We start from the raw sequence: 14124 nt of genomic DNA on the forward strand, positions 1-14124 counted from the left end.
CAGTTTATTCTCAATTAATGTTGACACACATTGCTGCTTCAAAGCACAGCTAGACCTCTTTTCAAGACAAGTTGGATAATAATAGTGTCTCTACAGTAATAAAAAATGCTGCTAACTGTAACAAGATACATATTGTCATATTCTTTGACAAATTCTGTGTCAATCTGTGCAGCTGGATTTCCCACAATATTTTAAAAGACACGCATTTGAAGTCTCATTTCCCTTGGAAATCTGGTCACCTCTGGCAATCGTTCTCACAACCAGTTTAACTTTGATCCTGTTAGACATCCTAATGGACATGTCTGACACTAGAAGAGAAGTCTCAGAGATAATGCAATTCCCATACATTTTATAAAACTGGACAGCTGGCAGATCCCAATTAACATACGCTGAATGTTAAGAATGGCCACCAGAAATCCACTGCTGCACATTCTGCTCTGCTGAAGCTGATCAGGAAGCCAATTATTCAGCACACACACAACTTCAGCCTGCTGCCTCATCACTGACTCATGCCAGTGGCGGCACAGGGCACGGAGAAGCCCAAGCTAAGGTTACTTCACCGAGGTGAAGCCAGGAGGTTGCTCCGACTATTGATCCTCTCAAATTGCGTATGTAAACTGCTGATGCCAGCACATCCAAAAGACCTACATATGCACTAAAATTAGTTTCATTTAGTTTCACTGCTTGTCTAACACTTACGTGTAAGTACTCAAAATTATAAAATAACTATAAACTCTCATGTATATAAAGCCATATTTAGTTATGAATTACAAAAAAAAAAAAAGTCTTTTAATGCTGGAGATTGTTAAAAGCTTATGCAACAATGCCGGTGAGTCACTACGCTACAGTTAAAAGTGTGCCTTATAGCTCTGGTTGTGATGTAACCAAAACATCCGTAACACTTCAGAGAAGAAAAATCAATACTATTGCTTATCGTACTTCTTGTTAGTTAGCTCTGAATGCTGAAAAGCAAGGCAGTTATTTAATTCTGTGCAGATGCAGCATAGCCTGTAAGCTGCAACACAGGATTCAAAGCATTACCAGGGCAAGTAATTTTGCCTGAAAAAATTAGAATTACTGTATTTTTAGTAAAACAAAAACTATTGACTTTGCTGTTTTACTGGAAAATATGAATGGCATCTTATTACAAATACTATTCGTGAATTCTAATTTTAAATATATGGTGTTTCTTGGACAAAATGCAAAGAAGATAGTCCCATGGATTTAAAATCCACATGATCGCTGGTAAATCCACAAACATGGAAAGGTAACTTCCGAAACAAGTCTACACTATCAAGCAGTAGACATCAGATGCAGCCCTCAGGTTTAAAAAATAAAAATTAAAAAAAAAATAAGCACAGCCATATCAACATCTCTAATATAGAAAATTGAGAAGCAAGTTTAAAGGTAAGAAACTAAGAAGCTAAGCAGTAAAGAGAAGTACCTAACTGGTTTCATGCGTCAAAGTGTGTCATCTTTCAGAATTCTGCAGATGTTTCTGCACTAGGGCTCTAACCATACTTACCTCATCAATTTTCAGCAACTCTTTTTTGGCAGTTTCTTTCTCTGAAGAGGAAGCATAAACTTGGATAGAGAGCAAGCTCAGGCTTACAGGGGTGGCCCCCAGCCGAAGTACCTAGAAACATTATGGGAGGACAAGCAAATAACTGAGTCCAAACAAAATGGCATTAAACATACCCCACACAGACAATGTGTATGCCCCAGTATATGGTAATAAAAGATGAATTAAAATGCTTGGAAGTTGGGAGAAAGGAAGGTCAGTGGTACAAAATCTAATGCTGTCAGGCACTCATATGATAACACCCACATTTTTCAGAAAAACCTAATGCTGAAGGAGAAGTAGATATAAATGCTGACCTCATTGGTTTTCATCTCACAAAAACTTCTTGTTTTCTCTCATGTGAAATATAATTTGACAATTTTGCCAGTATAGACATTAACAATACAATATTCATATTTTAACAACTTTATGAATGTCCATAACTCTCCCATTTTTCTGCTTTTAGTACCAAAGAGTTCAGCATCTTATTTCTAGTTATTGTCTATATCTAGATTTCAGAAAAGAATAAATGAGACCTACAGTTGAAAGTATCGGAATGTAATCACCAATTTCTAAGAATTTTAGGAACATCTCCTACTTTTATGTGAGAAATGTGAATTACAGCACATCATGTCAGACACTTGACAGTTTTTGAGTACTTCAGGTTCCATCCAGACTCTCAGCCACAACGTGGAAAGTGAATACAATTATTCCTGGATTCACGACCTACACTAAGTTATATTTCTTTGCAGAAGAGAATGCTTTAACAAAAAATGGAAGATAAAAGTCTTAGCTGTGTAGCAAATAAAGAATGCACAGAAAAACATTTTCCAGCAAATGCCTATCCTTATTAATAGCAATGCTTTACTCAAGAAACGCAGTTCAGACGGGAAACCTTTCAGTGCCTCACACTCTCGTTACTACTCAGATCAACCTGTGCCTTAGATGTGCAGCGTTACAGCAGCCCGTGTTTGGTTGGATCAGGTCACAACACGAGTGAACCTAATTGCCTGCGCCCACCAGACTGGAAAGGTCTGGTTCTGCCCACAGCATCCATTCCGAGCAGTCCTGCTGCCCACCTGGCCCTAGCTTTGGTGGCCGGACGTTTCCACCCCAAGGCAATTCACCTCGCCCTTTTGGCAAAAGATCTGCCCTGCAAAAGAAGAGAGCTTTGTGTGGGTTAGAGAGTTGAATCTGTCTGTGAACCTATTCATGCTGACAAGCACTAGAGGGCTGCATGACCAGGAAAGAGGGGATGAAGGAGGAGAAGGCAGCAAGACCTCTTCCTCGTCAGTAATTGTAAGGGTACGTTGCACTGACCTAGCTGCTTGTGAAACTGAAGCCGTGATCAAATCGATTCATATTTCACGACAACTGACTTAGTAGCTGCATGACTTCTGAAGCTGTTTCTGCCCACTGCAGAACTTCCAGGAAACAGCTTTAATGTTATTCAGGCTACATTTTCATTGCACGCAGATCAGTATTTCTCCCACTGCTTTGCAAATTGAATATATATCTATGTATTAAGCATGTAACGTAACCAAGAGACTCCTTCAAATTCAAAAATAGAATATGTAATTGTTGAGCTTTCTGAAAACGTTCATCTACAGGCAGAGAAACAGCACACAAGAACTAGGTCGTAGGCCTGCTTTTCAGAAAAACATAAGGGATCTGATGGATCAGAAGGTATGGAAAAACTTCCTTAAAGGGGAAGTTTTACCTTATTTGTGTTTATGGACACATTATTACAGCACAATAATGAAACACCACAAAGACCACCGGGTCAGCTCAGTTTCACAGCCAACGAAAGACGTGAAAAGTCTGCAAAAGTGCTTGCTTCAAGACTGGTCACGTACTTTCATTAGCCAAGCTGCATGAACACCACTAACCAGTAAGAATTGTAGAATATATTTCCTCATTCTTTCCTTTTCTCACTGCAAAACTGTTCTGCCACCGAAACGGCAAGAATCTGAAATGCATTTTCATTCTGAAAAATATGCTTTTAGTAAAATATTACTTTCTGTGATTTCTCAAATGCTTATGAACAAAACATGTGGCTAAAAAAGACATCGGGATATTCTTCACTCCATCCACTTTCCTCAAAGCAGTTTCAGATTTATTTCAACTGCACCTAACAGCCATGTTCAGTGGAAACATTTTGTGTGAACCTAAATTTCAAGCAAGTCTAATAAACTCCAAATAGCTTTGTCAGAACTGCTATTCCATCAGTGGCATATACCACACTCCAAAGAGTTTAGCAGCGGGGAAACCTTTTGGAATAAGCCTTGAAAAATATAACTTCAGAGAGCCACTCAAAAATACAAGTATATAAAATATAATTCCTGAATATGGCAGAAGCCTGTTATGTGAATACACATGAACAGTTTTTACATCATCTTCTTCAGGGTAATGCTACCACACATGTTTCCTGTATTAAAAACAACAACAGCCAGCAACATCTCCAAAATAAAACTTTAATTAAAGTATAATTCATTGTTGAAAACTTCTGTTTAGGACAAGCAAATCCAGTCTACTGTGTTAGACAGCAGGTGTGGGGTTTTCTGCTATTTAACACCATTTACATTGTTTGAAAGTTATCTAAATGTCACCAGAAGTAGCAAGTTCAAATGCTTTTAAATAATTGTGCTTTTTATGTTAATATGCATGCAAACAGCGGAGCCTAAGAATGGAACCAACTTGGTTTCCCAAAGCGACTGCTCAAATAGAAACTTCCACTGTTCATATTGATCAAAATATGGCAGTGCAGGTAGTTACCAAAGGTTTCAAGTTTATATGTTAAACAAGAAAATGAAATTAGCCCATAGAAGTGCAAGATTAACGCCTCCTTAAATGCATGGTTCTCGCTATACTGCAGTGGTCCTCTAGATCAGCTACGCTTACGGGACAGACAGGACCAGCACCGCAGCGGTGTATATACACACGGGCACAGCATAACCTTTAGGCCCTCGCCCCTTAATTCCACGGTAACCAGATATCGCCAAGCCGAGGGGCTCAGCAAAACATCTTGGTGTCACCGTGCCTTCTGCTCGCCTTGCAGCTGCTCAGCAGGCTAAAAACCCAAACCAACACGATTCTGCCTGGGCGGTGCTGCGGGTTCACGTTAACTGAAGAGCACCAGAGCGGGTTTCCTGACAGCTTTTGTTTCGTTTTGTTTTTCGAAGTGGAGAATCCACCTTCACGCGTAGGCACGGGATGGCTCCTGAGGGAATCACCCCCGAACCCTGCATGCTCCACCTGCCTCATCGCCTTTCACCCCCCTCCCCTCCCCCCCCGGGTCGCCAACGGCCGCCAACGGTCGCCAACGGTCGCCAACGGTCGCCCGGGACCGTTCCCGGCCGCTCGCGGCCGCCTCACCTTGAGCATGGTGTCGCCGCGCTGTGACGTCACCAGGCCGCGCGCCGCTGAGCGGCGGGCCGGGGGAGCCCCGCCGTGACGTCACGCGCCGCGCGTGGCCCCGCCCGCAGCGCCGGGACCCGGCCCCCAAGATGGCGGCGGCCGGGCGGTGGGGGGGCGGGGAGAGAAACTGCCTCTGCCTCCCCTCAGCGCACACAGATGTGCACAAAGCGACTTTCATTTACTGAATACCCTTAATTTTCAGTAGCGGTGAAAAACTCGCTTTAAGATTGTGAGGAATGTTTTAACAATTCGTGTCCATGAAGAACAATTCTGTTTGAATCCTGTCTGCCTCTGGGCCCTGCACTGGCAATTTAATTCTTGAACCACAGATGCAGTGTGTCCCAGTCTCCCCCTCATTCTAGTCAATTTATCAAGTCTTCAGAAAATACTCCTTAAATTTATGAACCTGTTTACTTTGTTATTCCGGACTTCTATTTCTAACAGTTACAGCCTTTTTTTTTTCCTGTCTTCTTCGAGATTAACTTAACACTGCTATAGATGTGTCTGTGAATGGCTGGGGAAGAATGTTTTAATTACTCGTGAAGCGTCAAATAAGAAAGCTGTTTGTGTTTGATGTCTGGGAGTTTCAGAACAACTGATAACAACTAGTGACTGTTATGGGATACTATGCGGATCTTTGGTATCTGGTTAGGGGGGGCCGAGAGATTAAGAGGAAGGAAAAAGAAGCTGAAGGACAGCTGGGAGACAAGACCTGCAGAGAATGTTCTATAAACTTGGCATGGTGCCAAGTAAGTACAAAGGGGGAGAGGAAGACTATGAGCCTTCAGCATGAAAGACCCCTGGAGACCCCCAGAAGAGACCCCCAGAGGAGACTGCGCATGCTCCAGTAGGAGGGACTGGACCCCGGAAGCTAATTATAATAATCTATTTTTTTAGAAGTAGTAATGAATATGTATTAGTCTAGGAGCATAAAAATCAGCTGCTTGATGTAACTGGTGTGCGTCCTGGTGGAGCGGAGACTCCCGGTGCACCCAGCGCTGTTTGCTTACCTCTATTCCTTTATATTCTTTCAATAAAACCTATTTTTTTATTTAATCCTAATTTGAATCCTGAGCCATTTATAACAAAGATCAATACAGAAAGATATTTTCAATCACCTCTCTGTCCTCTTTGTTCAGAGTACTTGTCATGCCTGGAAAATGCAGGCTCCAGAGCTGCGCCCTGCAGCGGCCGCCGCAGATCACGGCTTGCACTGAAGAGGCGATTCAGACCCTCCAGCCTGACAGCAGCCTGTGCTGCGAGCTGTGGGTGCAGTGCAGGCTCCAGCAGAGGGTGTTAAGAGCACCGTTTTTCTGCTTTGAAACGTGCTCTATCATCTGGTCCTTTTTTTTTTTTTTTTTTTTTTTTTTTTTCTGGGACTGGAAGAGAAGCTTGCACTCCTGATTTAGACACGCAGAAAAGACACCGAGAAAATAATGTTGATCCTCTCTCCATGAGTTTTGTCAAGTCCAAACATTACAGTAATTTAGAATAGGTAATACTGCTTTTAGAATATACAAAAGCTAGTGTCCTATTAGTTCTGGGAAAAACGCATCAAAAAGATCTTTTACCTAAAAGGTTAAAGCACGCAAACAATATGGTAGCAAATAGCTCATCAGGAAATTCAGGAAATTCATTGTGGAAAGGCAGATGAAGTACTCTAATAATCTTACGTTTTCTTTGTGATCATAGTTCTTATAGTTCCACCTTAAAGAAAATTCCTCCATTTGTTTATCGTAGTCTCTTTGTAGACTTGATGAAACCAGGAATTTTTTATTTTCCAGACTAATGGAGAAGTTTAACCATCATATTATTATACTGGGCAATGCTTCTCAATGAGCTGTTTACAAAAATAGTAGATGATCCTTCTTATTTGTTAGATTGGCAGATCGAACTACTGTCAGAAGCAATCTGAAGTAAAGTAAGAAGACTGTAGTTTGTGCCTGCCATTTCTTTTTACAGTTGTATTGCATTTCATTTTTCTGCTATATTTTACAGGCAGCAGCTGATGCTTGCAAGTTAAATGAGATATCCAAAATATTTCAAACAAATGGTGCAAGATGAGCTTTGGTACCAAAACATACAATAACAGATGAAACACATTACTACAGTGAAAGATTACATTCGTGAAGGAAATGTTTTCAGATATTCTATTAGAGGTTTGATTACAAACATTCTCTCTTTAGCAAGGAAGAGTTGTATCTAAAATGTAGGTATAGAAGTGACCTTCGGTTAAAGAACGGGCCTCTTTCACCAGTGAATTGTAGTTTGTGCAGTCAGTTAAATCTGCAGAAAATAAGCAGTCAGGATGTAGCAAACATTTGTGGAAAAATGTTTCCTCAGTGTTTTACGGCAGATTTGTGAGTATGGAGAGTGACAGGGTAGTTTGCAAAGCAGGCACATTTCTTGATGTGTTTTATTCATCAGTGGTGTATGTGATACGAATACACATTTTTGCGATCTGTTTATATGCAGTAACTACACAGCAACTGATAATGCAGATATAAATGTTTGAAGAATAGATAGTTTTATAAAATTTTCTAATGCAGATAATTTTATTGGCTCCAATTTTATCTTGAGTTCATTTTTTTTGTTTTGTGAAAGTTCATCTTTTAAGTGATTGATATGACTGATTAAAAAGAATGGGAAATTCTTTATAGAGAAGATCAGTGGAGATGTATTAGTTTTCATGTAGGTGTATTATTCTTTTACAGTAATCTGGATGAGATCCCTGCATACTTTGGTGGCCCAAATAACTGCTGAAGAAGGTTGTCTCTACAAAATTTCTCTAGGACAGTGATAGCATATGACATAATGGACTGTGCACAGCCCAAAACACTGTAAGACAAACTTAAAAAGGAGCTGAAGTTTCTGCTGCTGAGGCCACAGAAAAAAGACCTTCGGCATGATCAGCTCCTGGCTGCTTCTAATGTTAGGTAGGAACCTGGACCAAGCCTGAGTTTTAACTTGCAAGGAGTATTCTTCCCTTTCATTGGTAATTAGCTTTTCTAAATACTCATGAAATAAATATTTCCTTTAGAAAGCTGCAGCTCAAAGAATTTTGAAAATGTTGTCACAGTCCATAAATTATGTCAGTCCAGGCAGAAACATAATTTAAGATACTAATCCTTTGTCTTAGCTATTAGGGTCTGATTTTTCATAAAGTTGTATTAGAATGCTTATTTATAGTTCAATTTTTTGTCAGTAAAATAAGAACAGTCATTTCTTAGCAACATGACAGCTATTTGCTGCACATTTATAGGTACAGTAGAAAAAAAAATGGATTTGCTGCACATTCCTGTTAAAATTTGAGGTTGTAACATCTTTCCATTAAATATCAATGCTGTTACCTACTGACACTGACCCTTGGAAAACATCATATATATGAAAGGCTGGCTTATTTTAGGGTTCTCTTTCATGATAATTTTTTTTTTTTTCCAAGCACTTTTTCTTCACTAAAATTAAATTATATTCTTCATTCATTTTTCACTAATGCCAGGACTTGCCACTATTGTTTTGTCAGCCTGTTTAAAGCTTATTTTTAAAATCTTTATAAAATAAACTGCTTTTCTGCCTCTCACTGCTTTTTTGTGTGCTTTAAGTTAAAGGAATGCTGTTTGGCAGGTCCCTTTTCCTTTCAAGTTACTGTGAAACTATGTAGTTAGTAGAAAATATATAATCACAAGGGCTCCAATAAACTGAACTGAAAGTGGTTGTATATTTTGGTGGGCTTTCTAGACATTCTGCACAAAGTGCAGTCGGATGTGACACATCAGGAATACAGCTTTAGTACGTAGGCCTCCAAAGCACACAACCCTTTTCTCATGTTCCTGTCACTTTTAGCACATATTTGTTACACAGCTAATTGAACTGCTTTTTATAGGGGTGGCTGATGATGGACCTTTTCCAAGTTCCTTTCTGAAGGGAGGGTATTTTGTATATTCACAAGCATCCTATTTAATTCTATTTTATTTGTTCCTTAGTTTGAAAAAACAACAACAAAACATGCGTTAAATATGTTTTATTATTATTATTAATCGTACGGTTTTATCTGAAGTGAAACTTACCTTGTGCTTTTGTTTTTCGTTCTTAAACGTGAGTAGTTCTTAAAGTATTTTGAATTTAATGCTTGTCAGAGTTGCTCTCCTAGAAGCTAAAAGGTCTGAAATAATACACTAAATGACTAAATTGAAGGATAGAGATACCATTGCAGATTTCTTCTTGCTTTCTTACTGACCTACCTTTAACTGCATGAAAGGCATTACTGCATTTTAGTACATGCTGTGCCATCAACTTTGTCACATACTGACAGCGTCCAAAATATACTCAGTGGCTTCTAAATCCTTAGAGAAGCCAGGGAAAAGAAAGAAATGTATCCTGGAAAAAAGAAAAAAAGAAAAAAAGAAAAAAAGAAAAAAAGAAAAAAAGAAAAAAAGAAAAAAAGAAAAAAAGAAAAAAAGAAAAGAAAAAAAGAAAAAAGGAAAAAAAGAAAAAAAAGAAAAAAAGAAAAAAAAAAGAAGAAAAGAAAAAAAAAAGAAAAAAAGAAAAAAAGAAAAAAAAAAGAAGAAAAGAAAAAAAAAAGAAAAAAAGAAAAAAGGAAAAAAAAGAAAAAAGAAAAAAAAGAAAAAAAGAAAAAAAAAAGAAGAAAAGAAAGAAAAAAAGAAAAAAAGAAAAAAAAAAGAAGAAAAGAAAAAAAAAAAGAAAAAAAGAAAAAAGGAAAAAAAAGAAAAAAGAAAAAAAAGAAAAAAAGAAAAAAAAAAAGAAAAAAAGAAAAGGTAAGTGTAATCCAACTGAATATTGTTTCACTTTCGATATTGCTATGGTTAAACACCCTGATGTTCCTTCTGTAGTTCAGATCGTTGTCTTCTTACTGCAGCATTCAGTAGCTCTAGTTCCATGTTTTTGAATTACACCTTTCCAGCACTGATGAATAATTCTTCTGTTAACAAGTTGATCATACTTCCAACAGAGGTATTAGCTAGAAGTGTGATGTAACGATCATCTTCAAGTGCACAGTTGTAACACTGCTAATGGCAATGAGAACATATAAACTAACAAATTTTTTTTGATATTTTTGGCACCCATCACAACAAAGTCCAACTCTTTTCAAAATTTAACTACATCTCAAATTTCAGTAAATCTGGATATATTTTGGACATTAACTGAGGCTAAAACATAAAAGATGTAAATAACCTAGAGACCATCACCAGTCTCTAGATTATTTACTACATCAAATTTTTTAACTTCATCAATAAGTTATTTTCACAGTAATGCTTCATTTCTTCGCAAGAAAATGTGATGTCGTTCCTTCATTTGCCTACAAATATATTGATATTGGTATCTACATATATTCTAACAGTATCCACTCACACTTCTAGGACAGGAGGAGTTACATGAAGTCCATGGGACTTACCAACTCACACAAACAAACAAAGCTCCTGGAGAACGCAAGGTAAACTACTATATGCTGTGCTACACCTTGCATGATAAAAGCTAGCTGTACTGAGAAAGATTTGTGTATGCTGAATAGTAAAGCCCATACTTATGCAGTTAGTTAACTCTTGGTTTAAGCTTTGATTTGCTTCCCTATTAAGCCCTTAGGCTAGAGTGTGAAACCTTGGAGGATCCTAGGAATCCTAAGAGAAAAGGATCATTCTCCAGAGGTTTATTGTACAGCGTAAATGAGGAGTGAGACGGAGCTGAGTAGCACAGTAAGGACAGCGTGAATTTCTTTTCCCCTGATGCTGCCACCACCATTTGATGTAACAGGAAAAAAGAGCGCAACAAAAACCCTGTATTGTTCTGTTGCCAGAAGGTAAAATTTAGTTTAGTGGTTTTATTTGTTCAACCTAGAATAACACCCTTTTTGGGAGGAAAAAAATGTATTTGGTTATTAAAAAGGTTTGCTTTTCTAGGTCCTCATTTCCATATAATTCATTAGTCACCTCTTCACTTTAGTTTTCTTGGCCCACTATGGCGTCCATGCAGTCAAACGTTGTTCTTATTAAGCTTGACAGAAAATAGCTAAAATTAAGAGGGTGTGTTTGAAAAAGAATGAATGGTATGAGGCAAAACTGGAAGCATGATACATTTTACAGGATATAATCCAGCATTTTTGTGGAGAAGTCATTAGCCAGGAAGTCCCACTACAGTTTCTTGCTCTTTAGTACTGTGGCAAATTATGGTTGTTCAGGCTTGTTTTGTACCTTTGCATTCCCTTTGCTTTCTTTGCCTTATATTCATCAAAAAAAAGATCACATCTGCTACCTTCAACTATTTCCATTCTAGGAGCCTTCTGTTTCTCTTTTCCACAAAAAAAGTAACATTTTCCAAGGAAGAGCAACACTCAGCTTCACACAGGTTTAATCCTGAAGTGCATTTAGGAAGTGCTAAGACATGTTTCAGGCTCTTTCAAAAGCATTAAAGAAAACCTTCACCCGCATAGTTTGCTGCAGCTTTTTCTTTCAGAGCAATCATTGGCAACCTTATATCTTTACCATGTTACCACCTAGCACTTCTTATGGGAAGTGAGTTACATTTTCACCCCTAGATCCTATGGAGAAGGGCTGGGGTCATAGTTTCTGTTGTAGGAACTAAAGAGGTATTTGGTAATGGTATAAATACTGACAGGCTTCACTTTTCACTGTTTTTCTCTAGCACAGCGTTTGGAACCACCTCTTCAACTTGTCAGCTGCATCAGTCTTGCGTAGTACAACACAGCCCCAGTGCAGCTGAGAAAACAATGCTTTAGCAGTTCTACTGAGGAGAAAAAATGTCACGTTTCTCAAGTGCGATTTAATAGATTCTTATTCCTATATTTTTGTAACAATGTTTGGTACTACACAGGTACCGAAACTGAATGTTACGAATAGGAATGACTTTGCTGAACATCAAGAAATGGCAATTTCATAAACTGAAAAACCTGAGGATCAGTCTACTGTTGCAGCAGAACAGGAATATGAAGCGGCTAAATTGTACGCCTGGTCACAGGCATTATCTCTTGAGGACACTGGATGATTTGCATCCTCAGCTGATCCTCAGCACAAGTCTTCAAAGTTAAAGCACTGGAAAATTGCTAACCCACATAGTTGCTTTAACACATTCTCTCCTGCTTTGTGAACAGACTGCAAATATGAAAACATGGCTTCCTGCATTTATTTAATAAGTTTAGCAGAACTGATATATTCACTGTAATTATTTAAAATAAATAAATAAAAACGCTAATAAAAACCACACTCTGTACTGCAAACTTTGGATAAAACTAAAACAATTATCACCCTTGCTTAGGTTCAGAACTTCTCTGAAGAGCAGCTGGTTGATTATTTGGGTGTTAATAAGCTTGTATGGAGATTCCTCTGGCTACAGTATTTAGGTTAGTTCACGTACTCACCTTGGTTTCAGAGAACAGCACTGTGCCAAAATCCAGCTCTTTCAGAAATCAGCTAAAAATTTCCAATAAGCTTGGTATAATTGGATCAGCTCCTATCTTTAGGGACATGAAGTTTCATTAAAATAAAAGCTTTAGTTCAGTTACTTATCATTACTTATTTTTCCTTATCTACAAGATTCTTTCCATAGAATAATTCGGATATTTTTATTATCCAAGTGTTTTGGATGATTTGTCAGGAGAAACAGTGAAGGAAAAATATGAACTGAGGATCAGGGATGGGGAGGTTTTGCACTGTAAAATGTCTTCTGAAACTTACATTTTTTAATGTTTTGGGTTTATTATCATATTAAAAATTACTGCTGGAAGTTCAAATAAATTCCTGGTATTAAGTTGCCACCCATGTTAGATAAGAAATGTGAGAAGAATGACATGCATGAGCCAGAAAAGGAAGCCAGAAGAGCTGTTACACAAGGCAAATCCCACAGAACATCCACAGCTGGTCAGGAAGGCTCAAGTGATTAGGACTCCATCCCAAGAATAAATTAGCCAAGAGGGCTTTCTGAGAGGCACAAGAAGATAGCAGAGCAATTTCTTTCTAGGGGTGAGCTGAATTTTCCTCCAATAGGGGAGAGTGCTTTGGTCATCCCTTGTACTGGCACCACCACAAACACCATTCTGTGGATTTTGTAAGACTTCAGGAATCCGGGAAGGTAAATATATACAAGAGGAATATACTGACCACCTTGGAACTGTTCCCTTCAGGTTATGGAAGTTAAAAAAGCAGTACGTGGGTGAAATACTTGTTTTCAGTTAGCATCAGGCGATTCTTTTGACAAAGAAGGGATGGTGAAGTGAAAATCTCATCAGTAGTACTCAAATACATGTACACATACCCATAACATGCACGATTGACCACAGGAGAGAAAAGATTGTCACAGAGAATAAAGAATTACATGGTCGGTTTAACTCAGGCTTGTGAGATGAGCAACACGGCAACAAAGAGTAAAAGAAACAACACTTGCGCTGTGCCTGGGGACACACTGAAAATGGGTGGGGGAAAGAAAGGCGCCAGTTTAGGTCAAAGACAAACCACCTGTCTGATAAAACTAAATGCTGCAGCAAAAGGGTTAACTGCTAACGCCATCTATCTCATTAGAAAACAAGTATTTTACTCAGCACCATTTATTGAACTTTTATCCGTTAGAGGAGTGTTACCAAGGGCGACATCACCATGAGACATATTTGACAGATACCAGATATGTGGCAGAGTTTTTTCTTATTTTCTCAAGTAATACGTAGCATTAATCCAGAAGGCTGGGTGCTCAGCATGAGGCACTTAATCGCTGGAATGAATGTCAGTGACAGAAGACTGGGTATTTAAACAGAGATCACCGTGAGACCTATTGTTACCTGTAAGCATTGCCAAAAGCTAGCTTTTCAACTAAAGCAGCAACGTAGAAGTAAAAAATGTTAACGAAAAGAAATTACTATCATCTTTACACACATTCCCTTACCCTCTCACTTGAACAAGCAAAAATTTTGCATGTGCCTAGAATGTTGCATTGGCCAAGGTGGTGCTATGATGAAGAGATGACACTGAAACATCAACAAGACTCGATAGGCTGAAGACTTGATACCCTGGGGGCAGGGAAGGGATTCATCAACAAGTACGTTGTGAACTCCAAAGGTACCAAAGAAATACAGCATCTGTGGAACACCCAAATCAACAGTTTTTGTTTTAATATTATGAAGCTGA

The 14124-nt window shown here is 38.5% G+C and overlaps 1 protein-coding gene across 1 annotated transcript in view; it reads right to left on the reverse strand.

The window, feature by feature from the left end:
• Positions 1–5025, reverse strand: part of APOO (apolipoprotein O) — a 30925-nt gene extending 25900 nt beyond the window's left edge. The window contains exons 1-2 of the mRNA XM_082784930.1: positions 4937–5025; positions 1526–1636 (exon numbers count right to left, since the gene is read on the reverse strand). Of these exons, the coding sequence (XP_082641056.1) occupies positions 1526–1636; positions 4937–4945 (120 nt within the window). The 5' untranslated portion in view covers positions 4946–5025. The remainder of the gene's footprint in view (positions 1–1525; positions 1637–4936) is intronic.
• Between the last annotated feature and the right edge of the window lie 9099 nt (positions 5026–14124).

Source organism: Aythya marila (assembly GCF_965140915.1).
Source record: "Aythya marila genome assembly, chromosome: 1".
Classification (NCBI taxonomy): domain Eukaryota; kingdom Metazoa; phylum Chordata; class Aves; order Anseriformes; family Anatidae; genus Aythya; species Aythya marila.